Source organism: Leptopilina boulardi, unplaced genomic scaffold (genome assembly GCF_019393585.1).
Source record: "Leptopilina boulardi isolate dan_hultmark-lab unplaced genomic scaffold, ZJU_Lbou_2.1 LbouV2_94, whole genome shotgun sequence".
Taxonomy (NCBI): Eukaryota; Metazoa; Arthropoda; class Insecta; order Hymenoptera; family Figitidae; genus Leptopilina; species Leptopilina boulardi.
Genome location: NW_026138043.1, coordinates 273,785 through 300,188, shown reverse-complemented (window position 1 = coordinate 300,188; position 26,404 = coordinate 273,785). Strand labels below are relative to the sequence as shown.

The window sequence follows — 26,404 nt, the reverse complement described above, 5'->3', positions numbered from 1 at the left end:
ATTTTTATAATGTATGATTTTAAAGTATATAAAAAATTCTATTCTTTTATCTAAAAAGAATGTTTTTTAAAAAATTTTCATTAATATTAGAAGTAGATGAAAAAACTTTCTATTATTGTGTAATATACAACTTTAATAAAATATTAGTTTTGTTGAAATTATGTTAACGGGAAGTTATAAGAAGTGTCACTTGAGTGTCAGTTTCAAGCCCCTTTACTTTGACAACCAGTTATTATTAGGTCAAGTCGTTTGGTGCGGTTGAATATAGGTTCATTTTTATAATTTAACAAAATATTAATCCAATTCTACAAAATTTGTTTTTAAGATAATAACGATATTTATACTTTTGCTTCCTCGTGGAGGAAGCTATGTAGTCCTTTCGTTTATAAACTTTTTAAAAATGGTGAAAACAAATTTTCCTCTATATAGAAACATGTTATATGAGATCCTGATCAATTGTCCGGATGTATGTATGTGTGTGTGTATGTGTGTGTGTGTGGATCGTTTTTGTGAACACGATATCTTTAACAGGTTTTAATGGATTTGGATAAAATTTGGTAGACTTATTTAACACATTAATCTCTCAAAAATGACGAGAGGATTTTTAAAAATACCCCAAAAAAAAAATTTTATCGTCTTTTTTCCAAAATTTTTTTTTTAATTGAAAAAATTTTTAAGTCGAAAAATTTAAGGTAATATATAATATAATCGTCTTCTCTATGTCAAGATGAATCGATTGATATATATAAAGTATAGATTTGATTGAAATTTAAAGAATTAAAGAAAGTTAAAAAATCAAAAATTCTCATTTTAGCTAAAAAATGATGTGTTTATTTAAATTCATGTTTATATATGAAATAATTTTATTCTCTGCATTGAAACGAATTGGTTGGTATATATAAAGTATAGATTTGATTTAAAATTTGAGAATTAATAAAAATTGAAAAATCGAAAATTCATATTTTAGCTAAAAAATTTTGTGTTTTTTTAAAATTCAAGTTGATGAATAAAATAATTGTATTCCTTGCATTAAAACGAATCGATTCGTATATATAAAGTTTATGTTACACTCAAAATTAATTAAAATTTTCTTTATTTTTCAAAAAATTTAATTAATTTAAAACATTTTTAACTCGAAATTTTTTAAATCAATCAATTGAATTGGACAAATTCATTGCTTCCTTCACGAGGAAGCGAATTTTTTGCTTCACACAATGAGAAAGCATAATGTTTATGAAATAAACATAAAGGACCCCCTCCTTGTTTTTTCTATATTGTTAAAAAACATTGTTTTGAAAGTGGGTAAAAATATAAAAACTAACATCGAAAAAAATTCTAGGCTGACAATAAAATTATTGTAAAAAGGAATCTAATAAGAGAAAAAATTTTTTATTTACTGAATTTATTACAAAACATTATTAAACAATTTGGATATTACAAAAATCAGATGTTAATGTAAGTTAAAGAAGAAAAAATGTAGGTTCAAAGTAGATCCAAAATATGTCGAACAGAGATTAAATTAAGGTTCAATGTAGGTTTAATATAGGCAAAAGAAGGTAAAATGTAGGTTCAAAGTAGATTAAAAGTAAGTCCAACGTAGTTTAATTAAAGTTCAATGCGAGGAGGAATTTACTCTGGTAGTCAAGTGTACACTTGTCTGGTAATACTCGGTAATATCTGTAATATTTTGTAATGTCTTGTAATAATAAGTATTATTGTGTAATACCATGTAATACTGTGTAATACTTGTAATATTGTGGTATTATGGTGTAATAACTTAAAAAATTTTTAAAAAATCAAACCAAAGAATGTTAAATTATAAGTAAAAATTTGAAACACTTGTTCAAATGTATCGCGGGAGTTAATGCTGAAGTATAGCAACGTTGCCATTGAATGTTTACAGAATGAAATCAGAAAATGGTTCTTTAGTAATTAGCCGAATTTTAGCTTTTAGCTACCTTACCAGAATAAGTAAAAAAAATCGAGTACAGTAAGACATCTGCTCCTGTAATTACATCGAAACAAAATGCACGAGGCTTAGGATGTTTGTGTTCGTGGTTTAAGATAGCAAAAAACCAAATATTAAACGTATAAACATGGATGCTCACGGATATTATAATATAGAAAATTATATTTGTTCAGTTCCTCGTTTAAAGTTAAAAACAAATAAGTTATATTTATCGTGTTCTTTAAAAGAAATTTCAAAAAATTTGAAATAATATTGATATTTACGTTTTAAAAAAGAGAAATTTATTATTTTCTTTTATAAGTAGGGTAAATGCACTAATTGCGGCGCGATTCGAGTCAAAACACCTTTAAAATAGAAAATTAGACATTTCTATTGTATAAACTCAATTTAAGACTTATTAAACTAAAAGGTTATGTTATTTAGATGTTAAAAAAATGTTTAACTTTATAAAAATCGATTATTTAAACAAATATCAGAAATTAATACTAATACCGTAATTTTCTATTGCGGCGCGTTTGTATCAGTTTCGGTGTATCAATTACGGTGACCAAAATTACGTGTATTTTGAAGATAGTTTGCCCGCCGAAATTGGAGCCAATGGAAATATTAAAAATGTTTCAATTACGGCGAGAGAAAAAATTTGATCTCAAATAATTTAATTAATAATAGTTTAAATGTGCATCTTCATTAATAATTGTATCAAAAAAAGATTAAAATAATTTTAAGTAATTTTATTGAAAGTTCTACGTATAAGAAAGTGTGAAATACAGTAATAATTTGGTAGTAGTATGTAATACTTGTAAAAAGTGTAATACTAAGGTAATAATGGTAATATGTGAGGGGCTGATAGTAAAAATGGTTTAAAATAACATTGGGAGCAAAAGTGGGATAAGTGACTTGGGAGCAAAAACGGGTTAAAATGATTCGTGTAATTTATTGATAAATTCATTATATTATCGATTAAAAAATATTAATTATAATAAAATATGCATTTTTTCCTATTGTTAATATTTTTTAATCGATAATATAATGAATTTATCAATAAATTAAACGAATCATTTTAACCCGTTTTTGCTCCCAAGTCACTTATCCCACTTTTGCTCCCAATGTTATTTTAAACCATTTTTACTATCAGCCCCTCATGTGTAGTTGTAGTCAAGTGTACACAATTTTTACTAGTAAATTCCCCCTCGTTTCAATGTAGGTTTAATGTAGGTCAAAGAAGGTCAAAGAAGGTAAAAGGTGAGTCAGGCTATCTGATGTGGTTTTTATATGAAGTGGCCCCTGTTTTTCCAACTTTTATAAAAATTAAAAGTAAATGTATTTTCTTATAGTATTAATAGTATTAAATAATATCCTAAAAGGGTTTAAAAAATTTTTTTGAATTAAAAAAGTTATAAACAATTTAAGTTTTATGGGCGATATTTTTAAAAAATTCACAGTTTTTTAAGTTTACATTGAAAAAATATTTTATGACCGGGATTTTATTATTAAATATATGGACTTTTATAGAAGTAATGTTAATGTAAAAGATTTTATTTTTTAATGAAAAATTGGGTACTTTTTTATAAACAAATGGAGATATTTTAGTGTTCTAAATCGAAAAATAAATTTTTTCTTTTGTATTATCAATCTTCAAACCCCCCAGAAGAAGTACGAAAAAAAAATTCAGTAATCTACAATTTTGAGGAAATGGCAAGAGTTTCTGTTGCGTGCCACGCGTCACTGTAAACTGTGGCGCGTCGCACTGATAGGTGAGCGCGCACACATTTCGCGCTTTTACGATTTTTATAAGGTTAGGATAATTTAAAATTCGCATTGTACAATGCAAATTTTTACTTTTAATTAAAAAAATATTTTATTTATTATTAAAGAAAACTATTTTTTATAATTTTTAATAATTTAAAAAATTAATTAATTTGTTTATATTATTATTTAATTATTAATTAAGTAAATATTAATTATTAAATTATTAAGTTAAAATTCGTTACATACCACTAACCGTGCAGAAATTGACACTTTTCATCCCGTTTACCGATCTGGCCCTGATCCGATTTCCTGTTCTGGCCCCGGGTAAGTAAATTTCTATGTGCCCGACCAGGGCCAGGCCTGGTTGCCATATTTAAAATTTTTAAAAAAACTAGTGAAAATAAATTTATAGCATTTTATGACATTTTCTACTCTCTAAATCTAAATTAGTAAAAATGTTTACTATTTTGAATTAGTTACTCGCTTTTTGTTTATCAATTAGAAAATTTTTATTAATTATTAGTAACTTTTACTAACAATTAGTAAAATTTAACTAATTCTGAAGCAAAATGTGAGTCTCTCTTAAATGTAAAATTTTTATTAAAAAAAATTTGCAAATTTTACTAGTAAAATTTACTTATAATTAGTAAAATTTTACTAATTCACAAGCAAAAAGTGAGTACTAATTTAAATTAGTTAACATTTTTACTAATTCAGATTTACGGAGTAAACGAAACAATTATTCAAATAATTTTTTTCAACTTTTATTTCACTTTCATTTTATAAGGTGTTTTTTTAAATTCATAAAATAAAATAATATTGATTAATTTTATTGTTTTATTAATCAATTAGAGATAAATAATTATAATTTATTGAAAATTACAATTAGGTACTATAAAATCGAGCAAATTACCATAGACCTGGTCGTGCCTAGTCTGGGCCAGGTCAAATTCTCTTGCACGGGTATAAATGAAAAATTATTTACATTAAGAATAAAATGATTAAAGCATAGAAGTATATTTTCATTATAACAATCTGAGCAGATCAGGTGATTTGTAAAACAAAAGAGTATCGTTTATATGTAAAATGGAAGACATTTAATCTACATTGTATTACATGAAACAAATTTTAACTTAATAATTTAATAGTTAATATTTATTTAATTAGTAATTAAATAATAATATTAACAAATTAATTAATTTTTTAAATTATTAAAAATTATAAAAAATAGTTTTCTTTAATAATAAATAAAATATTTTTTTCATTAAAATTAAAAATTTGCATTGTACAATGTGAATTTTAAATTATCCCAACCGTATAAAAATCGTAAAAGCGCGAAATGTGTGCGCGCTCACCTATCAGTGCGACGCGCCACAGTTTACAGTGACGCGTGGCACGCAACAAAAACTCTTGCCATTTCCTCAAAATTGTAGATTACTGAAATTTTTTTTCGTACTTCATCTGAAGGGTTTGAAGATTGATAATATAAAAGAAAAAATTTATTTTTCGATTTGGAACACTAAAATATCTCTATTTTTTTGTAAAAAAGTACCCAATTTTTCATTAAAAAATAAAATTTTTTACATTAACATTACTTCTATAAAAGTCCATATATTTAATAATAAAATCCCGGTCATAAAATATTTTTTCAATGTAAACTTAAAAAACTGTGAATTTTTTAAAAATAGCGCCCATAAAACTTAAATTGTTTATAACTTTTTTAATTCAAAAAAAAATTTTAAACCCTTTTAGGATATCATTTAATACTATTAATACTACAAGAAAATACATTTACTTTTAATTTTTATAAAAGTTGGAAAAACAGGGGGCCACTTCATAAAGACTGACTCAGGTAGATGCAAAATAGGTCCAACAGGGGTTAAATTAAGGTTCAATGCAGGTTTAATGAAGGTTTAAAGTAGATCGAAAATAAGTCTTATGTAGCTTTAAAGTATATCCAATTTAGAGTTCAAAGTAGATTCAATGTTGTTTAAAATTGTTTCAATTTTGGGTCAAAGAAGTTTTAATCTACATCTCGGTATGTTATATATAATTATATAAGATAATAGTTTCTATTAACTCTTGACGTACAGTCAACCCTCCCAATAAAGCCGCTCTCAATAAAGCCGTTTCTCCACTTGACGCTCGAACTCGTACCCCCACTCATGCGCCAGAAAGTCCGTCGCTTGAATTTGATCTACCTGTCTCCCAATAGAGCCGCTAAGCAAAACAACTTTTTGTTCTCTTACACATGTATATTTTTTGTAATAATGCGCCGGCATTATTGAGATAGTGTGCGGAAAACTTTTCGCAGCTAGGAAGCATGAGTAGTGGGGGAACTTGAGTTCCATGAAAAACGCTTCCCCTTTCCGCGTAGACCGGCTTTATTGGGAGGGTCGACTGTATGTTAAAATAATTTTTTTTTCTAATTAATTTGATAAATCAAACTTGTCATTTTCCTAAAAAAAATTACATGCATGCGTTTTGAAATCTGATAAGAAGTGATGAACTTTAGCCATGAAGCGTAACAATTTTGATGAAAAAATATTTTCTGACTTTCATTCCATTAACTTTCTTGTGATCGTTTGGTTTTTACACGTTTTTCTTTTTAAGGTTGTTTCATGAAAGAAGCATAGAACAAATTTAGATTCTTTTCACGTCGTCTAAAAGTTTTATCAAGATGATGTATATATATATATAGAATAGGTAGTCAAACTACACATGGTCAAAGCATTAACTTTTACTTGATTTAACGAATATATATATTATATGAAAGACGCTACATTTGTTTCTACTTGAATATTGCCTGAAAAATATTTTTGTTTTTAGAAGCTTTATAAAAAGATATTAAAATATTTTGATTGATATTTATTTTGAGAGCTGTATCTTTAAATATTATTTTGCAGAAACTATTGTTTGCTTGAACTAATACCGATATTCAAATTTGACTGTTTATTTAACTTTTATATTATATTTTCTTTGTATATTATAATAAATATCATCATTTATAAATAATATAATATAATCTAATTTTGTGATAAAATTTTCGCAGTGACAGTGAGTAATAATCCCATGGATCAAGAGTGATAAGAACTGCCGTCATAAATTTTCAAATGTGTTATTTATTGAAGAATGTTAGCAATAAATATCAGTTACTCATATAGGGGTGTTCACACCTTTATTAACATTATTGTCCTGTATGCACGATTAATCCCTCATTCGTGTTTATCGTCAGTTTTATCGATGAAAAATAGAGTGGAAAATATTTTAAAATCAATTTTTCATTTTTTTTCATCTCATATGCTTGAATTTTTATAAATATATTTCTCGCAATTATTTTATTTTTTATTTTTAATTGGATCTGAGAGTAATTGAGGAACTGTAAAATGGGTCACTTAAATGACTTCCAAGATTTGAAGATTTCGAATGACACGGACCAAGTAAAAAATACAATTTTGTATTCAAAACTTTCATGTTAGTTTACTAAATTAACGTTTTTCTAGGAAAAGAGAAATATATAAAAATTACCCTCTTTGAAAAACTTGTGGAACATCCTTAGGACCATGAAGAATAGACTACAGGACTACAGGAGACCAATCTCCCACGCATTTACTTCACTACAATGGTGCCAAGATTTGTCGTAAGCTAAGACAAGTACTCAGCTTGCCCATAGGTGGCGAGAAAAACAGATAGATACCATCAACGTACGCATGTCAAGAAATATCTGTTTTGATCTGTTAGCTGCCATATTGTTTTGAAAAACATAACCTGAATTTAGGTATATTTTTATGCTGGATAATAAAAATAATCTAATATTGGTAACTGAAGGCAATTATTTTTTATAAATAAGTTAATAATAATTATTAATTTGTTGATATTTTATAAATATATGAAATAGTGAAAAGATGTACCCATTGAGAAATCATTAATAAAAATTGATTAAGATTGTCAGAGTTATTGAAGCATAAATAAATTTATTAATTAATAAATATTTTAATATTTTTAAACTGAAAATTTTTTTTCTTTTAAATCTATTGAAACAAGTAAATTTTTATATAAGATTGAAAAATGTTAATTTTCTTTAACTTTAGGCAAATTTACATATTTTGTTCAACTTTAAAGTAATTGATATTTGACTTACGTGAAGTGTATGTATACTTATGTTTCTTTGTAGAAAACATATTTCGCCTAAGTATTTAAGGAACTAATGAATATTAAATTAAAGTTATATTAATATTAAAGTTACGTATAAGAAATTATCGCAATGTTATACACATTTTTGTTGTTATTTTGATAATTATTTTACCATAAAATTGATTTTGAATTTATATTTGATTTAACAGAGGGAAAATTAAAAATTTAATATTTATTTTCAATTAATTATGTTATATAACATATTAAATAATTTAATCAATGTGTGTATTTAGCAAGCTCATTTTTTAAAAAAAGGTTATGATATATTAATAAATATACATATAACAGGTATTTATCATTTACCAAAATATATACCAAAGTATTTACAAAATAAAAAAATTTATTTGTATTAATAAAATTAATTTTTATTTCGAAATGTAAAGTTTGAATATAATTTTAAATCCATCTATAGTTAAAAAGTTTTCTCATAATAAATTTAGTTTAAAAAAAAAGATTTTTGACACAACTTTAATTAAATAATTAATTAAATTAAATAATATAATAAATACTTTATTAAATAATATTTCATAAATTAACAAACCTTATAAACTAGCAAAAATTTTAATTATAATTTAAATAATAACGGTAACTAATATTAAATTTTAAATAATAAAATAATTATACTTCATTATATCATAATATATAGGGTCAGTTGGGGTAAATGGGAACAGTAAGTTTCATGCGTTTAAAGCTTATCTAAATTTTTTTCTGCTGCATAAAATTAATCCTGGGAACGTAAATAACAATTTAAAAAAAAATGAACCCGGAAATATTACCTTTTAAAGGAAGAAACTTACATAATTTGTGAAAAATAGCGATTTTGTCCCCATTTACCCCAACTGACCCTAAATAAAAAAATTTTTAAATAAATTTTAAATTCATAATTTGAACTAAAAATTTTCCACTTTGGCGAATTTTAAACTTACCTCATACATTATTTATTTATAAATTTATTTTATATATTTCACAGAAAAAATTTTCTTCTGCTGGAAAACCATATATTACGATGTATGCTGTTAACCAAGAAGCACATGTGAATTTTAGAACTTATGGTATCTATCTGTTTTCAACGCGGCGCGCGAGAAGTTTCGGAACTAACAGCTTCCGACGAAAATTAGCCGTTTTCTTATACACTACATTGGTCTCCTGTAGTCTATTCTCCATGCATAGGACATTCAAGATATTTCTGAATCTAAATTGAACGTGATTTGAATATCCACAAAATATCCAGTGTTGTATTGGATGATTTAAATAAATTACATAATAATAAAATAAATTAATTAATTATAATTTTTACAAAATACATAAAAAATTTAATGGAAAAGAACTCAAATTAATTATAATTTTTAAAAGACAAAATTTAAGGAATTTTTTTAGTATCTAGGTTAGCCGAAAAATTGAAGAGAAAAATAATAGCCTAAAGTATATTTGAGATTTTTTAAGGTGGCTTTATAGCATCTGTATAGCTTAAAGGCAAGATATGATATCGTTACTTATACTGTCTTTTAGACGGTCAACACGAATGACAATGGATACGCACGTAAATGGACCCCTAATGGAAAGAATACAACATTCCCCTAGTTTATGCTCAACTATGTTGAGCCTTTTTCTAAATCATATAATATTTTTTGTTTACATCTGTTTTACATTCTTTTTTTATCTTTTATAAATAAATCTGTGAAATCATTTAAAGTAGTAAAAAAATATTTATAATATTAGTTTTTAATAATCAATTAAAAATTTCATGTTAATATTATTTTAATGAAGGTACTATTAGTGGTTATTTTACCACGTGTGGTTAACAATTTCTTATTCTTTAGTGCGAAATATTCTGCTGTATAGAGTTTTCACTTTATCATTGTAAATTGAATGCAATTGTTAAAAAGAAAACTATTTTCTCGACAAAATGCAATTTACATTTACAAGTAAGTTTAAACTCTATTACTAAACTTCGAGTTCTGAGAATAAATAATGTTAGAGCTCAACAGTTTCGTGACCAATGAAACTTTGTATTTCCGTTACCCATGCAGAAATTGTCCTACTTTGACCTATTTAAAACAGGACAGGGTACAGAATCTTGATATTTTATTTAATATGAAAAAAATGTCAATAAATCATTAACCAATAATCACATTAAATATTATTTGGAATTAAAAACAATTATAATTTATATTGAAATCAAAGAAAAGTTCTTAATCTCATTTAAAAAGTAGGAAATATTAGTAGTAATTACATAAAAAATAATTAATTTTCTTTAGCTTAAAAAGTTTAAATATTGTTGAGAAAATTTTCAAATTCACTTTTAAAGAATTTGCATTTTCAAATAAAATTGAAAACAGATTAGGGATCCATTTAACGTATTTTTTCAAGTTATTGCTCTAGACTTTTTAATTGTATGTAATCAATTTGAAAAATAAATCATTTTATTTATTCTAAAAGATATCTATACATTTGAACTTTGTTATTTTTTAAATCTCCATTACTAATGTTTCATTTTTTTGATCAATGATTTAAACTTACCAATAAAACATTTAAACCGTGCTTTTTTGACAAATACATGACAATAGAAAATTGAATAAAAGTCTTTGGATAATTTCAGAAAAAAAGAAAATTTCACAATCACACTCTAACGCTTACACCAATCTCACCTTTCATATCTGAAACAATATCAAATGTCGGCGTACAAATTTCCGTTGGTGTAGGACTAGCCAAAGGCGCTAATATCGAAACCTTCTTTCTTAAATTATCTTCCAAAATATGTTCTTTGCAGGGTCTAACTTTTCCCCTTTGATGAGCAGAAGGCTCTAGTCTCAATATTTTACACTGTTTATTAAAAGATTGTTTATTGTGAAACACTGATTCCGAAGATTTACTTTGTACTTCGGCACTAGCAGCTTTCATATTTTCAAAGTTTACACTGGACACGGACGAATGGACCATTGTAACGGAAGGAATAGTTGTTTCGTTAGTGTACTCATCTGTTTCCTCAAAAGAAGTAAATATATCCGAATTCAGAGCAGACGGAACTTCAAAGAAGGATTCGCGAAGGGAAGAACTAAGTGCATCAGGACACATAAAGGAGCCAAGGCATGATGTGACGTCATTAAGATCACTACCACTTGTACAATTCTGAAAATTATTTACAGAATAAGATGACGGAAACTTCTGATGTTCTGCTACGTTCGAAAGAATCTCTTGACTTCTGGAAGATTCTGACCATCTAGAATCAGAAGGCCTGCGGGAACTGTATCTGGTAGAGTCGTGTTCAACGAAAATTGTGTCTGTTAATTTGCTTCCTCTTCTAAACTCTCTACTCTTTAGAAGAGCTTCAGAAAGTTCGATGGGATCAAAAGTAGGAGTGGTATTGGAAGATGTGTCTGACCAACAGTTATGAAGGTTTTCGATGCTTTTAGTGGGACTGATACAGCAGTCTTCGATGCTCAACAGAACTGCGGGAATAATTGGATCCGAATGTCTTACTGGGCTTTTAAAATTTCTCGACGTTTGAAGCCTTGGAGAAATATTCAGATACTTCATTTTTTCTTCTTCAAGAGAAGCTAAAGGAAGAGGATCTATGGGACTAGGAGGTTCCGAGTGTACAATAGGCACGTTTAAGGAATTCTTTAATCTAGAGGGTATTAACAGTCTCGATTGTGATTCAGCTTTAAAGATTGATTCGGAATCCTTCAACGTTTCAAAACTTTTTTTGGCTTGAACTAATCTTTCCATTGGATCTACAGTAGTTTCGGAAGATTTTAATTTTGAATCGATAATATTTGCAAGCCAGTTGGATGTAATGTTTAAATGTTTTGGTGAGATTTTCTGTCTAAGACTAGACCTAGAATTTTCTTTAAAAATTTTTGATGTTGGCAAAGAGCTATGACTAAAGTCTTGTAATCTAAGATCAAAAGTTGGACATGAACTGTCAATATGGTCAGTAGGTTTAATCGTAGGACGCAATCGTGATTGCCATGGTAAAAACTTTTTTTGGTTTTCTAAATGTCGACATTGAGCCAAACTTTTGGCAAGACTAGGTTCATATTTGTGATTCCATAGGTTTTGAACTGAATACCTGTGACTATTAGATGTACTATTCGAGTTTGGGAGAAGTCTAAGGCAAACATTAGAACCTCCTGTCGCAGTCTTTATATTTGGATCCGAGAGAGAAGAGAGATTCGAATCTCTTCTTTGGCAACGACCGGAATTGTGACACAAAACATGCTTTAAGAGAATTTTCTCACTATTAGAACTTTCAGAATTGAGAGCAGGATCTGACATAGTATTTAATTGCACGTTCTTTTTGTTGGAAATTTCACCAATTTTTAAATTTTGATAAGATGTGAACTTAGGGTCATTAGACTTTTGAAAGTTTTTATTTGACATTCTTTTATGGTTAAGTCTTCTTAAGTGTCGAATTTTATTAAATGTTGGATCTAGAAGATATTTGAGACTTTTAATTTTATCTACGTTGTGATTAGAGTCTATTATATGATTTCGATCAATAATATACTTCGGATCAAGCATTTTAGTTAAATCATGAATATTTTCTTCTATTATGTTCCCCTGCCTACAGCTTTCAGAAGAAGAATCCATGTCACCTCGTTCAGGTGATATATCGGCTAGTTTCCCAGACATTTCTAGGCATCTACGACTTGTGTAAAGCTTAAAATTGTGTTGTTTTGCAGCAAAGCAATCTTCCACAGGTTGACGTTCATCACTGTTATTTACTGCCGCAAGTTCAAGATTAGTATTCGACCCTCGTCTCATTGGAGAACATCCACATCGACTAGGTTTAAGTCCAAAGATGGCTACCAAGTCTTCTGCGATTTTTCCAGCAGCAATTCGCATTTCGCCATGATGAAAGGCGTATATCCAAGGGTTTGCTCCACTATGTGCCAGAACAGGTAGGCCTAACCAAATTGTCCACTCTGATAGAATGTCAGTCCCACAGAATATGTCCAGCAGCATGCAAGTCTGAAACATTAAATTGAAATTATTGCTTCTCTTGAAGTGGTGCATCTAACCGGAGATAAATTTTGTTGACCATAAAAGCTATTTTTCAAAGTTTTGACATAATTTTTGTTTTGAATAAAATCAATATAATTTCTATCCAATCAAAAGTTATGGGAAAAAGAAAACTTGTTGCACAAAAAGGGATACTCTGCTATCTGTAATTATCATAACAGAGCACTAACCAAAAGCTCAAATAGCATCTAATAGATGTTGCTTTCACAGTAATTAAATATTTAAATTACTACTTTTTTGTGATTAAAATACTTAACTGGTGAGAGTAGTATATTTAAATATATTCTAACAAAAACAAATATATGTTATATGCATCTACGATTATTTGCAAGAATTTACTCAATTAATAAAAGCCTTGATGTAAGGTAACCTAGACCTCATCCTTCGTGATCCTAGCTAACGAGTGAGAATAAGTATGGAAATTACGTTAGAGAATTGTTGACTTCACTCATGGGAATAGGTAGCAGTAAATATCAAGGATAGACTTAGTTTTTAAATTCATCTGTTTCGCGAAAAGATTTATTAAATTATTACAATCAGCTAAGCCTGCTTGAAATTTTTTTAAAAACAAAACTTAAATTCCTTAGATTCTTTAGTAAACTTGAATAAAATGTAAAAAAAAATAAGACTTAAATTTCTCAGATTCTTTAAGTTTTTGAACATTAATTTGCTTATTAACATTTTTTATAATTATTGGTTTTTCTATTTTGATATTTTAAAATTTGACTCATTTGTTCATTTTGCAACCAAACTTCAAGGAACCAGTTTCAAGAAAATTGATTTAATTTTTTTTTTAAATTAGCCAATAATATTTTACTAAATATTAAATTATCATGGTTTAATTAATTAATATAAAACACAAGTGAGAAATAAGTGTTAAGAGTAATTTTACCTGGAAAGGCAACCAGAGGATGAAAAATGCGCCGACAGTCACCGCCAAGGTTTGTCCGTAACGAGGAAGAGTCAGAGTCTGCGTTTGATGGCGAAACGAGAGCTCTACGGTATAAATTGCACGTGCATGTGCCCGTGCAACTAAATACACGTACATGTAGCACCCAAGTAGAATGAGTGCACTTGGAGCCCAAACCGCCACCACTAGAAATATTCTTATTGGAGGTGATATTGCCTCTCCAAATCGACAGCTTTCACTGAAAATTTGAACATTTTATTAAATTATGCAAATATTAATAAAAAAAAATACTAAAATGAAATATACAAAAATGTTGTTTAAATTAATAATTAAAAATATTTTTAATAATATTTTTTATTATGTCTTATTAATTACCGTAAACAAAAAATATCTATTTTGAAAAATATTTTCAGTTATAAAAAATACCTACTTTATTTTTAAATGAGAGTATTTTTGAAAATTTATTTCGAACACATTGAGAAAAAAAATTTAGTGTTTGCAACGAAATTGTTTGATTAGGCAATTTTGGTTCTTGTAACCAAATTTTGGTTGGCCGTAACAAAGTCGTATAGTTATCTCAACCAAACATTTGGTTAGGCCAACAAAATTATTTGGTTGAACATTTTTAAATTCCAACCAAAATTTGGTTTAAATCTCTCACTTAGATGGGTAGTCCAGTGGTCAGAGCCTCCGAACAAAACAAATTTGGTTGAGCTAACCAAACATTTTCGGTATGCCAACAAAAAACAATCAACCAAATTTTTTGGTTGACTCAAACAAATAGTTTGGTTGCTTAAATACCAACAAAATTTTTTTGTTGGTCCAACCAAATTTTGGTTGCTCTGACTAAACATTTTTCTCAGTGCAATTAAGAGGTAAATTTTAAAAAAGGTCTTAAAAATAATTTTTAAGTAACCTTAATGCCAAGAATAATAACCCAATCAAAAATTTACTAATGGCGCAGTACTGATAAGTATTGGCGCACTACTGGCACCCAGTATTGGCCCCAGAGTTGGCGTAACTTTGGGATGATAACATTTTATCAGTATTGGCTGCTAGAGTTAGCACCAGGACTGGTAACCACTACTGGTTCAGTACTGGCTGAGTACTGTCTGTTTTGTAATTTATTGTATACGAAAAGAAAGCTTTAACTGTAACAGAGATAAGTTTAACTGCAATAGCGAAACTTATCTCTGCTCCAGGTAATATTTTTTTTTGGTATACTTAGGAAAAAGTGTCTGAAATTTTTAGTAACCAAACACAAATTAAATATTACTTAAATTAGTCAACTAACTAATTAATATTTTATTATATAAAATCGAAAACACCAAGAATTTTTATTCTTTATTATAATATATATTGCAAATTATTATTTTAAAAAATCAAAAAATAAATATAAAAATATGTTTATTTTAAAACCAAAGTTTTTATAATATATAAAAACAGTTCAGTAAAAATAAAAATGTTTATAAAATAATTATAATGTATATAATTGTACAATTAGCTATTTAATTATCGTTTAAAATTTTTTTTTTGGTTTATTGCATATTTGAAAACAATAAGAAAATCTTGCAAAATATTTTGGAATTGGTCTCAGGAAACTTTTTGTTTACATAATTTTACCTACAAAAAAGAAAAATAAAATAAATTTTAATTTTAAAAAATAAAATCAATTTGAAAAAATTTTATAAACAAAATATTTAAACAAAAAGATTCATCAGGTTCACTCTAGAACTTTAGGTAAACTAGTATTAATCAAAAAGAAAATCTATTTTAGTCAGTACTGGTTCAATATCGGCACAGTACTGGTTTTCCAGTACTGGGAGGGTGGTACTGATACAATGAAAATACCAGTACTGGTTCAGTACAGACTGCCCAGTCTCGGCAGCCAATACTGAACCAGTACTGCGCCAGTAGTCAACTCTGGTATAATGCTGAAATTTTTGGTTGGGTAATAATTAATACCGTCATGAATTAAAAACTATTCATTTTTAACAATCTTTTGTGCAGCAATTCCTCTAATTTTAAATAAGAAATTTCTATTTGCTAAGGCCACTTGAGAGGCCTAAATAACTTAGACAGTGATTATTAAAAAAATATATTTTTTAAAATTATGGGGTGTTTTTTTAGAGAAAAGTCCTTAAATTCTTATCTAACTTTTAATACATTGCATTTATTCTACCAACAATTTAAAACAGTATTTATTGTCTAATGTAATACGACCTAAAATTAAAATAAGTTATTTAATTTTTAAAAGTTTTAATTTTTGCTAACCTCGTGTGATCCACCTGAGAAAAATTATTCACTTAAAAATATTAAAAAATTATGTGACATTATTAAAGAAAACAAAGTGATTATGAATTAAACATGAAAATTCACACTTCAACTTTGTTACGATTTTTACTTTTCAGTGTAGTGTAAAAATTAACCTATTTTCATAAAATATTTCCCCAAATGAAAAAGTTTTAAATGATTTTTGCTCTTTTAAAATTTAGAGTTTTGTTCTTGTTTGCTCTCCTATTATTCTGTTAGACAGTTTTCTTACCCGCACAATATTCAGGATGTTATCTGTCATCAAATATCCGATAATAATAATTCGTTCTAAAATTCATTCTATTTAGAGAAATCATTGATCCATGAAATTGAATCTCATTGTTCTCGAATTGAATGTAGAAGAGTGAGCAGCTGACAATTATAAACTTTTTATCATTTATCCCAATTTCCCAGATTTATAATTGAATTTTAACAACATTTTGAATTTATTACTTTTTGTTTTTGTTAACATATATGAACAAAAATATATTTTTTATCTTTGCTTGCATATTTGCATTGATATTTTTTAGGGAAATATTTCGTTAAACACACATGTTTTGAACGCAAAATTGTATCTAATATTTAAATTATTTATTTTGTTAAATTACTAATATGTTTGTAATTAAAAATTTTTACTGGTACAAAATTTGTCCAAATAAACGTTGCTTTTAAGCAAATAAAAATTTAAAACATTTTTTTCTTGACGTTGCAAATAGGAATAAACCTCTTCATAGATAACTATTTAAATTAACAAAAGCAAGGGAAACGACTAAGTGCTAATAATACAAATAAATAAAGATTTTTTTTTAATTTTTATAATAAAAATCATATGCGTTTAAATTTTTCTCTCGAATATGTGTTATTTATATAGATTTTAAATGAAAGTTTATATAATTGAGTAACATTACATGTTTGAATATGAGATGAACGCTTTGTTGTGGAATGCAAATTTTATTTCTCTCAGTGATTCTCGACTTATGGAAATCTTGGAGAATATTAAATTTTCTTCTCTTTCAACAGATTTCTATCTTCCAGGATGTGACTGTTTCTGATATTAAATTTATATGCAATTTGTTCTTTTTCAGTGGTAGAAAAAGGAAAATATACTTTCACTGGCGATTTTTGCATTTGCAATTTATTGTTTCTATATTTCAATTTTCGATATCTTTACACGCAGTGAATTTTATAAAATAATGTAAATAAAAAACGTATACTTACGTCACTTGAATAATAATATTTAAATCTGTAGAAACATGTAGGAACAAAAATATATCTTGATATTTGAGTAAGAGTGTAAAAAGATATTTAATAGAAGCAAGCACAGTGAGACCAAGTAACATTAATATTAGGACTAAAGAATTGTATTTAAAATCAAGACTATGAAATCAATGAATGTTTGACAAAAATAAAGGTTTGTGAATTATATGCGTTGCTTTGCGCCTTAAGCTTTTAGTGGTGAGATAAGTGGCCTTAACGTTTAATGCGATTCTCGTTTACTTTTTATTTGAGAAGAAAAAAATTTTTCATTTAAAAGTCATAATAAATATTTGATTACTCATTAATTTAAATAAAAAATTGCTATTAATTAATTAAAAAATTTCTATAACATTTGTCAGTTAATCTACGATTGTAAGCTTTACAAACTAAATCAATACTTTTTAAATAAATGTTTTACAACACCTATCATGGCAGCCGCTAAATTCTTAATAAAAAATTTACCTCTTATTTTGCTCCCTCGCTGCGAACTGATCATAAATAAGAGGAGATAATCCCACAGCGATTGCGTAGATCCAAAAAACAGCAATGTATTTTTCAATACTGCTGTGCGTGATTATGTTTTTGTATCGTAATGGTTGTGCGAGAGATGTTAGTCTGTCAACTGCAATCGCTACAGTGACTAGGACACTCACACTGCAAAGGGAAATTACAATACAATAAGGTAGAATGCACAAGGTTGACACTTCACTTTCCGGTACTGTAGCCAACTCCAAATACATCCCATATGGCATGAAAACTCCGACCTGTTGCATAAAAATAACACTTTTCTGTATTTCCATATATAGTTGCATAATATATTACAGTATATGGGGGATTATTCCTCAAATGTCCTATTCAAGAGTATCGTTATGCGATTATAGTAATAATTTGCTCATTCACGTAATAATAGCAACACATTTTCTCCCTGTGCAAGTTTGTAGCTTTCAAATAATAATAAATTATTATGTCAATAAAAAACATCAAGGTAAACTATAGCTACTATGGTGTTCGTAAAAAAGTCGACTTTCGAATTTTATTTAAGCCACTTCCAAGTTCGGTTCAAATATAAAAAAAATTCCTGTACAATCCCAGACCGATTAATTAATATTAATCCGTGCCAGAAATCTATCACAATTTTCCATTAAAAATACAGGGGAAAAATGCACTTTTAAAAAAAAATTTCTTAAATTTTTCAAAACCAAAAATTTTTTAGGTTACAAATTCTTTAATTTTTAAATACATTTTAAGTTAGCATATTTAAAAAATTTAAATATTAAAAATTTTCAAACTAGCGGATTATCAAAGATAGGTCTTGAAAATGCATTGCAATGAAATCAATGATTTATCACTTGAATATTCAAAATAATTCAACTCGGATTTCAATGCTTATAGAATATTTATTTATTATAAATACTTAAAATATTCAAAAAAACAAAAATATTAGTGAATTTCAATGTTACAAATGTTTCAAATAAAAAACCTTTTTACGTTTGATATGCAACTTTTATGGACAGGTCTTTTTCATTCTTTACGCAATTGATAGAATTGCTTATATTTAATTTTCGGGACATTGCACACGGAAAAAACAAACTAACTATTTTAGCACCAAACTGCTTTATCCTTTATTAGTATGCAATTTCGTTTACCTATTAAAGTATGAAATAATGCTTTTTTAGTTTAAAGTAAGTCCATACTAAATAAGTATAATGGTTATACTCTTATAGTAATAGTGACGTACTTTAAAAGCATAAAATTGATGCCCGCGAAGTACGACATATAGTCTACCTAAAATAGCAAGAGCTTCTTCCTTTTTGGTGGATAAATTCTTGCAACCTGCGTTTTATCCACGCCTCCCTCCCTTTCTAATATATATCCCTCCCTTCTAATATATCGATATAGGCCAAAACGCAGGTTGCAAGAATTTATCCACCAAAAAGGAAGAAGCTCTTGCTAATTTAGGTAGACTATATGTCGTACTTCGCGGGCATCAATTTTATGCTTTTAAAGTTCGTCACTATTACTATAAGAGTATAACCATTATACTTATTTAGTATGGACTTACTTTAAACTAAAAAAGCATTATTTCATACTTTAATAGGTAAACGAAATTGCATACTAATAAAGGATAAAGCAGTTTGGTGCTAAAATAGTTAGTTTGTTTTTTCCGTGCATGTAAACAAATGATACAAAAATCCTCATCTTTGTCTGAGAATGTCGAAGTCATCTTTTTCTCCTGTTGGGCTGGTTTTTTTTATGATTCGGTAGACTTTTTTGGTCCCATTTTCGACAATTGAATTAGCTTGCATAAAATTAGATTCGGTGAATTTGTTTGGATTGAAGGGTCAAATTCCCGTTTTTTTCGAAGACAGCTCTTAGGTTATTAGGTGTCAAAGCAAGATCTAATGATAGTCGAACAATGCTAGGAATGTGACAGATTTCGAGCACTTTTTCTACATTGTTTTCGTTCTATGCAGTACATTGCGATCGGTAATAAGATTTCACTGGCTCATAGACGGATACATCAAGAGATTGCAATTGGTGACTACAATGTGGAGGAAATAAAAGCATTGTTACTCAATTAGCTGTCGCAAAGTCAATCGCCTCCATCGACAAGTCAGATGAATGGTTGTCAAGTAATTGAATCGTTGGAGATTCGATTGATGATTTGCTGTATTTTACAAAATGTTGAATACATTTTTTGAACTCCGTTTGCATCATCCAACCCGAACCATTAGCAAAGCCAACAGCACCAGAACTAGCGTTTTCCAAAAAACGTCTTGCATGTTGACACGTGGAAATCGAAAAAATGGTGGTATGGAATTACCGCCAGCGCTGTGTAATACCACTTTCAATCAGCCATACAATCAATGTACCATGCTTCCGGGTAATTTACACCAACTTTTTTTGTAAATTGATAAGCCAGCTCTCTTAATTCAATTATACTTAGTCCGTATAATTGAAAAAATATTGAAATAAGAAATAGAATAAAAATAAGTAAAAATAAAAAGAAAAAGCATATTTAAAGAAAAGTGATTTAACCTTACAACAAAATAAATTTAACCTTACAACAAATTTAAATAAAGTATAGAATTGTATTTCAAAATAAACAAAATTCACTTACTAATAACGGTAAAGAACACAAAGTGCATTAACGGAGAATTTCTAGAAGATCATTATCAGAAATTAACGAAATATCCGGCATATCTTCATCCACTCTCTTTAGATAATAAATCAAATTGCTTCTTGGAGTATTGATAGCTCTTGCAGTGGCTCTAATTTTTTTTTATCTTAATATCTTTAACAGCTGTCAATAACGAATTAAAATCAATTTCAATTGCCTTTTTTTCTTTGGCACATTTCTTTTTTTAATGCTTTTGATGACATTTTAAAAATTTGTAAACACAAAATATCAAATTTGCTTTACTTTTTTTCTATATCTGTGGTGGTTTTAATTCATTGTTTTATAATTTTAGCAGGTTTTTAAAGGGTGCCTACAACCGAACCAAAATTTTGTTGTTAATAAAAATAAGCGATTTTGTAAATTTTTAACAACATTTTTCTAATAGAGGAATGAATTTAAATTTTTTAATTTTGAATATTTATTACATTCTCATCACATGAGAAGGTATTATAATTGGTCGAAAATTGACTTTTACTATTTCCATGAAATCTTTACGTTTTGAGGTGCCCTGAGTCGAAAAAACATAATCCGGCGAAAGTGTCTGTATGTATGTATGTATGTATGTATGTATGTATGTATGTATGTATGTATGTATGTATGTATGTATGTATGTATGTATGTATGTATGTATGTATGTATGTACGTATGTAGACACAAAATGTTGTTGACACAATAACTTTTGTAAATCGAAACAAATCGTTTTGCAATTTTGCATACACAAAGTTAGTATCAAAATACAGGTTAAGTTCGTTAGCCAGCCATTTTCATCAAAAAATGCAAAAACTGCGGGATTTTCAAAATTTTGAAATTTAATTAAAAAAAAAAAAAATTTTTTTCTCTACACAGCATTACAGTCCAGGAAAAAGAAAACATTTTTTTTAAAAATAATTTTTTGATTAAATTAAAATTGTAAAAGTTACAGTGGTTTCATTGTCGAAAAACACCTAAAAAACGCAAAAAAAGACATTTTTTATGAAAAATTTAATTTTATTAATGGGGTGAAAAAAATCAGTCCATAAAATAGAGACATTCTCATCATAATAGACTCAGAAAATATGATACAAGTGAAAAAAATATCAATTTAGAAAAAAACCACTCTATATACATATTATTTATATTTTTTTACACAAAAATCAGAATTTCTCACTCAATTATCTTGTAATGTATTCATCTTGGCATAATGACCACAGAGACTTTTTTCTTCAAAATTTTATCAGCTACAACTTTCCCATTAAACATTATTCTCTATCTCTTTACGTTTTTAAGATTTTAATGAAAAAAGCATTTATTTTTACATTCTCATCACATGAGAAGGTATTATAATTGGTCGAAAATTGACTTTTACTATTTCCATGAAATCTTTACGTCTGTCTGTGTGTATGTATGTATGTATGTTTGTACGTACGTATATAGACATAAAATGTTGTTGACAAAATAACTTTTATAAATCGAAACAAATAGATTTGCAATTTTGCACACACAACAGTCACAAAGTCGCAAACAAATACACTTGAATGTACCTGTACAGGTTCATGTACTTTGTTCCAATTCTTTTTACAGGTTCGTTTTCTGCTCTTGTACAAGATCACGCGAATGTGCAAGTACTTGAACTTGAACAAAAAAATGTACATGATATTGTACAAGATTTTTCAACTGGGAATAGTATATATAACCCTTACTTTTATGTATAACAAGCTTGAAGCAAATAAAATAAATTGTTTAATTAAAAAAACTGTTTGAAAAAAATAATGGAGATGAGATACTAACCCCTTAAATGTATTCGTTTGCTCAAATGTTTCATATATTTAAATAATGAAAAATCCAAATACTCAAAAACACTTCTAATTCCGCATCATACATTCGAGCGTGAAACGCGAGTGCCATGATGAGAATGTTCTCCTTAAAGTCGAAGAACTTTAAGAAAATTAATCCTATATAATAATAATAAAATTATTGGATATAATTTTTATATTAAAATATTATAATATAATATTAAATGTAGAGTTGAGCGCGTAGCGCGACGGAGTGCTCTTCGCGCCCCAAGGCGCGTTCAAACCCGCGAGCGCAGCGAGCCTCCCCGCGCGAAGCGCGGATGAGAATGTGTCCGCTACCCCGAAGGGGGAGCGGGCAGATTTTTTTTTAAATATACCTACTTAAAGTGTAGCTAAAAATGAAAGAATTTGTAACCTGAAAAATTTTTTACCCAATAATTTAAAAGTTATGAATTTTTTTTTAAAATGCATTTTTCCCATTTATTTTTAATGGAGAATTTTAATTGATTACTGGCGCAAGGATTAATATTAATTGATCGGTCAGGGATTTTACAGAATTTTTTTTATTTTGGAACCGAACTGGGGGGTGGCCGAAATAAAATTAGAAAAGCAACTTTTTTACGAACACCCTAATGGCGCACTCACACCTTTTTGGCTGCCTGCCTGCAGGTTACCATGGCAACGCACGAGTGTGAGTGAGACAGAAAATTTAAATATTCAAATTTTTAAATTTTCTGTCGCACTCACACTCTTGCGTTGCCATGGTAACCTGCAGGCACCCAAAATGGTGTGAGAGCGCCTTAATGGCTACCTTTGTCCACTTGTTGCTTATAGTATTCTGCACTAAGAGAAAAAATCGACTGAGTAGATTTCAGACAGGCATTGTTCTTGTTCAAAAAGTTTCTTCATTTAGACATTACTTCTTGCTCTTGGGACATAAACCTTCCCTGTCTAGACAAGAATCAGTAGTGTTCATGATATGGTTCATGTTCGGAACATGCGTTCTTTAAATATTTGTGTTTCCTACTCAAATAATTCAATTGAGAAAGTTAAAAACGAATTTTATGGGATTCTTCTCTACTTTTTAAATATTTTATTTATTTTATAAAAAAAAAAGTTTTGTAAAATTTTTGCAAAATAAAATGTTTTTAAACTTACACCTAAATCGCTAACGGCTAATGACACAAGTAAACAGTTTGAAGCTGTTCTCAGTCTCTTATATCTGTAGAAAGCAAAAAGAATGATGGAGTTTCCACTTATAGTAATTAGTAACAAAATGAAGACAATTGAGATTGCTAAAGCTGTAGAAATAGGACTGATGTCCACTCGACTGTCTAGCCGCGTTACGGTTGACAGTAAAGTGCTGCTTGTTCCTTCTGCAACAATTTCAGTTTTCAGTCCTGACATTGTCCTGGTACTTCAGGTGAAATCTTCTTCATATATCGGACCATTCCGATAGAAAATACTACCCAAGTCTATATCTCCGTCCACCTTCATATTTTTATCAGTTACTGTTTCTTTCAACATGTATCATCCTATAAAATTTTAAAAATTCCAATTTATTTAATTTAAAAATTATCGTCTTCAGTAGGGTGAAGGAACCAATTACTGAGCTGGCACCAGTCTTTGAGCAAACAAAAATGTGACAATTTTTTTTAAGTTTCAAATGCAGTAAATCCTTCATTTTTTAAAATATTTTCAAATATACCTATATCCTATCAGCCGTTTTATATGAATTTTTAGAATTTAAAATTAAAACTCGACGACTGGTGCTGAATTTTTATAATTGTCGAGCTGTCAACTTGAAAAATGGGTTTGGCGTTTTTTATTCACTGACACGTCTTCTTAATAAAACAGTTACTAAAATGATTTATTATAAACAAATATTCCACTTGAGTTAACGATAGACTCTATTCTAAATCCAAATTAAAAATTATCCGAGAATGAAATTTCACAAATGAAGTTTTCTCAATTGAATGATTCCCTTGACAGCATTGTTGATTTGACTTCATTGAATCTCATGCAGAAAAATTCTAATTCTGAGTGTGGTCAAATAGAAAATACTGAATTTATTTTTGATATTTTTGTTTCATTTTCTCATATTATTATTGATTTTTAGATGTTGTCAACTCTTGAGAAGATAACGAAATGGAAAATTCACCAGAGCTAAATTTATTTGCTGAAAGAAATTCCAACAATTGTGATGCCTTTCATCATTACGGAGACGTTACGAAAAGAAAATCGTTTGAAAAGAAAGGCTGAGTAAGAAAACCTCCAACAAAAAGTAATTACGAATAAAAAAACGAAAAGAAAAAAAATATACTGAAAAATAAAACAACAAATTATTTTTATTAACTTTTATTTTTATAATATTAAATAATCTGGAATTAATTTAATAAGCCCTAGATAATTTTTTTCTTTTGCACACAGTGATATCAAAATCGAAGTGTCAAACCCTCGACGACTTGGTGCTTTACATGTCATTCAGTTTTATATTAATTTTTCCATTTAAACTTTACTTTTTTCAAAGAAGTTATATAAAAATTAAATATTTGGAGTGTAAGTATATCAAAAATCAATTTGCAATGTATATTGATGGTGTTATTCCTGAGTTATACATTTCTCACCTCACTATTTCATCGAAAATTGGTTCCTTCACCCTATGGTTTGTAAAAAGCAGTAAAAAACTATTTTATAACAAAATTTCTTTTCCGTTAATGAATTTAGGGTCAGTTATTGGGGTAAATGGGGACAAGAGGTTTTGGAGCTTAATTTACAGTTTTAAAATTAAGTTCAACGCCAATATTTTAATCTCAGATCACCTGCAAGAGGTTTTGAGTATTGCCAAACTTTTATCTTGACAATTGGCAGCAAGATAATTAAAGTTATCGCTCAATGCATAAAAACTTGAAAATCAAAGTCAAACTGTTTCAGTATTGTGTCTCGAATTTTAAAGAAAACAGACTTAAAAATCATACCAAATTTTTTACTTATTCCTTATGACTCCTATAATATAAATTCACTTAAATTTTTGATTTTTATCAATTTGGTTAATAATGTCACGTCACCGTAACTATAATATTCATATTATAAGAATTCTTAAATCTATACTGAGTTGCGTTTTTCTTGCGACAAACACCCGTGTTTTTGTTACACATCTAAATACCTCCTTTTAACGTTCAACTGAGAGAGAAGGACTCAACTTTTGCTTCCAAAATTAGGGTGAAAAATATATAGCACGACAATAAAATTTTATCTATTCTCTTACGAAAATTATTTATTATTTATAGAATAATAATCTTTGTATTCATTCCTTCATTCATCTACATTTTCTTAGTACTTGAATTTTCTCATTATTAGATTATATATACATATATATCTTTACTTTGATAATTAGGGTTCTCGAAGGTTTCTACCTGAAATTTGATTTGTCAAAACAGCTTTCGGTTGAGGGTTCGTAAGATGGTCGATGACATTTTAAATACTGTCCTGAAAGGTGAAGTTGTGTCCCCCACTTTACCAGCCCGGTTCGAACAATCATCATGTGGTTATATGTACTGGAGAATAAAAAACAAGAAGAAAATTTTTGGTGCCAGCACCATTGGGTTAAATCGATTTACAACACATCATGTAGGTTTATTGAATTGAACTAAAATTATAAAACTTTTCAATATTAACATTTACTATTATTGGAGCAATATATGCTCGTAATCGTGAACTTCTGAGGAAAACGAATATATTAAAATAAATTAAATAATGTTTATATTTAAAAATTTTATAATTTTTTTGAAAAACTCATTAAGCGTCATAAAATAATATTGTCATCAAGCCCGAGAACGCCACACAGGCCCACCGCTGTAATTGACTTACTCGAGGTCTGAGCCCGGGACAGGCCGATAGAGTGAAGGTATACCACTTCCCTTTACAGGACCCAATCCGTGATCGCTAGATTCGTCCAAACAGCCTTGGGTTGAGGGAAAATTTTTTTATTATTGTATATGTGATATAGATGATAACCGTTTAATTCTCGTGAG

General features: G+C 28.1%; 1 protein-coding gene across 1 annotated transcript in view; it reads right to left on the bottom strand.

Moving 5' to 3' along the window:
• Positions 1 to 10,317: 10,317 nt before the first annotated feature.
• Positions 10,318 to 26,404, bottom strand: part of LOC127290888 (uncharacterized) — a 209,587-nt gene continuing 193,500 nt past the window's right edge. The window contains exons 5-8 of the mRNA XM_051319712.1: positions 23,529 to 23,905; positions 17,880 to 18,181; positions 13,830 to 14,085; positions 10,318 to 12,886 (exon numbers count right to left, since the gene is read on the bottom strand). Of these exons, the coding sequence (XP_051175669.1) occupies positions 10,532 to 12,886; positions 13,830 to 14,085; positions 17,880 to 18,181; positions 23,529 to 23,777 (3,162 nt within the window). The 5' untranslated portion in view covers positions 23,778 to 23,905 and the 3' untranslated portion in view covers positions 10,318 to 10,531. The remainder of the gene's footprint in view (positions 12,887 to 13,829; positions 14,086 to 17,879; positions 18,182 to 23,528; positions 23,906 to 26,404) is intronic.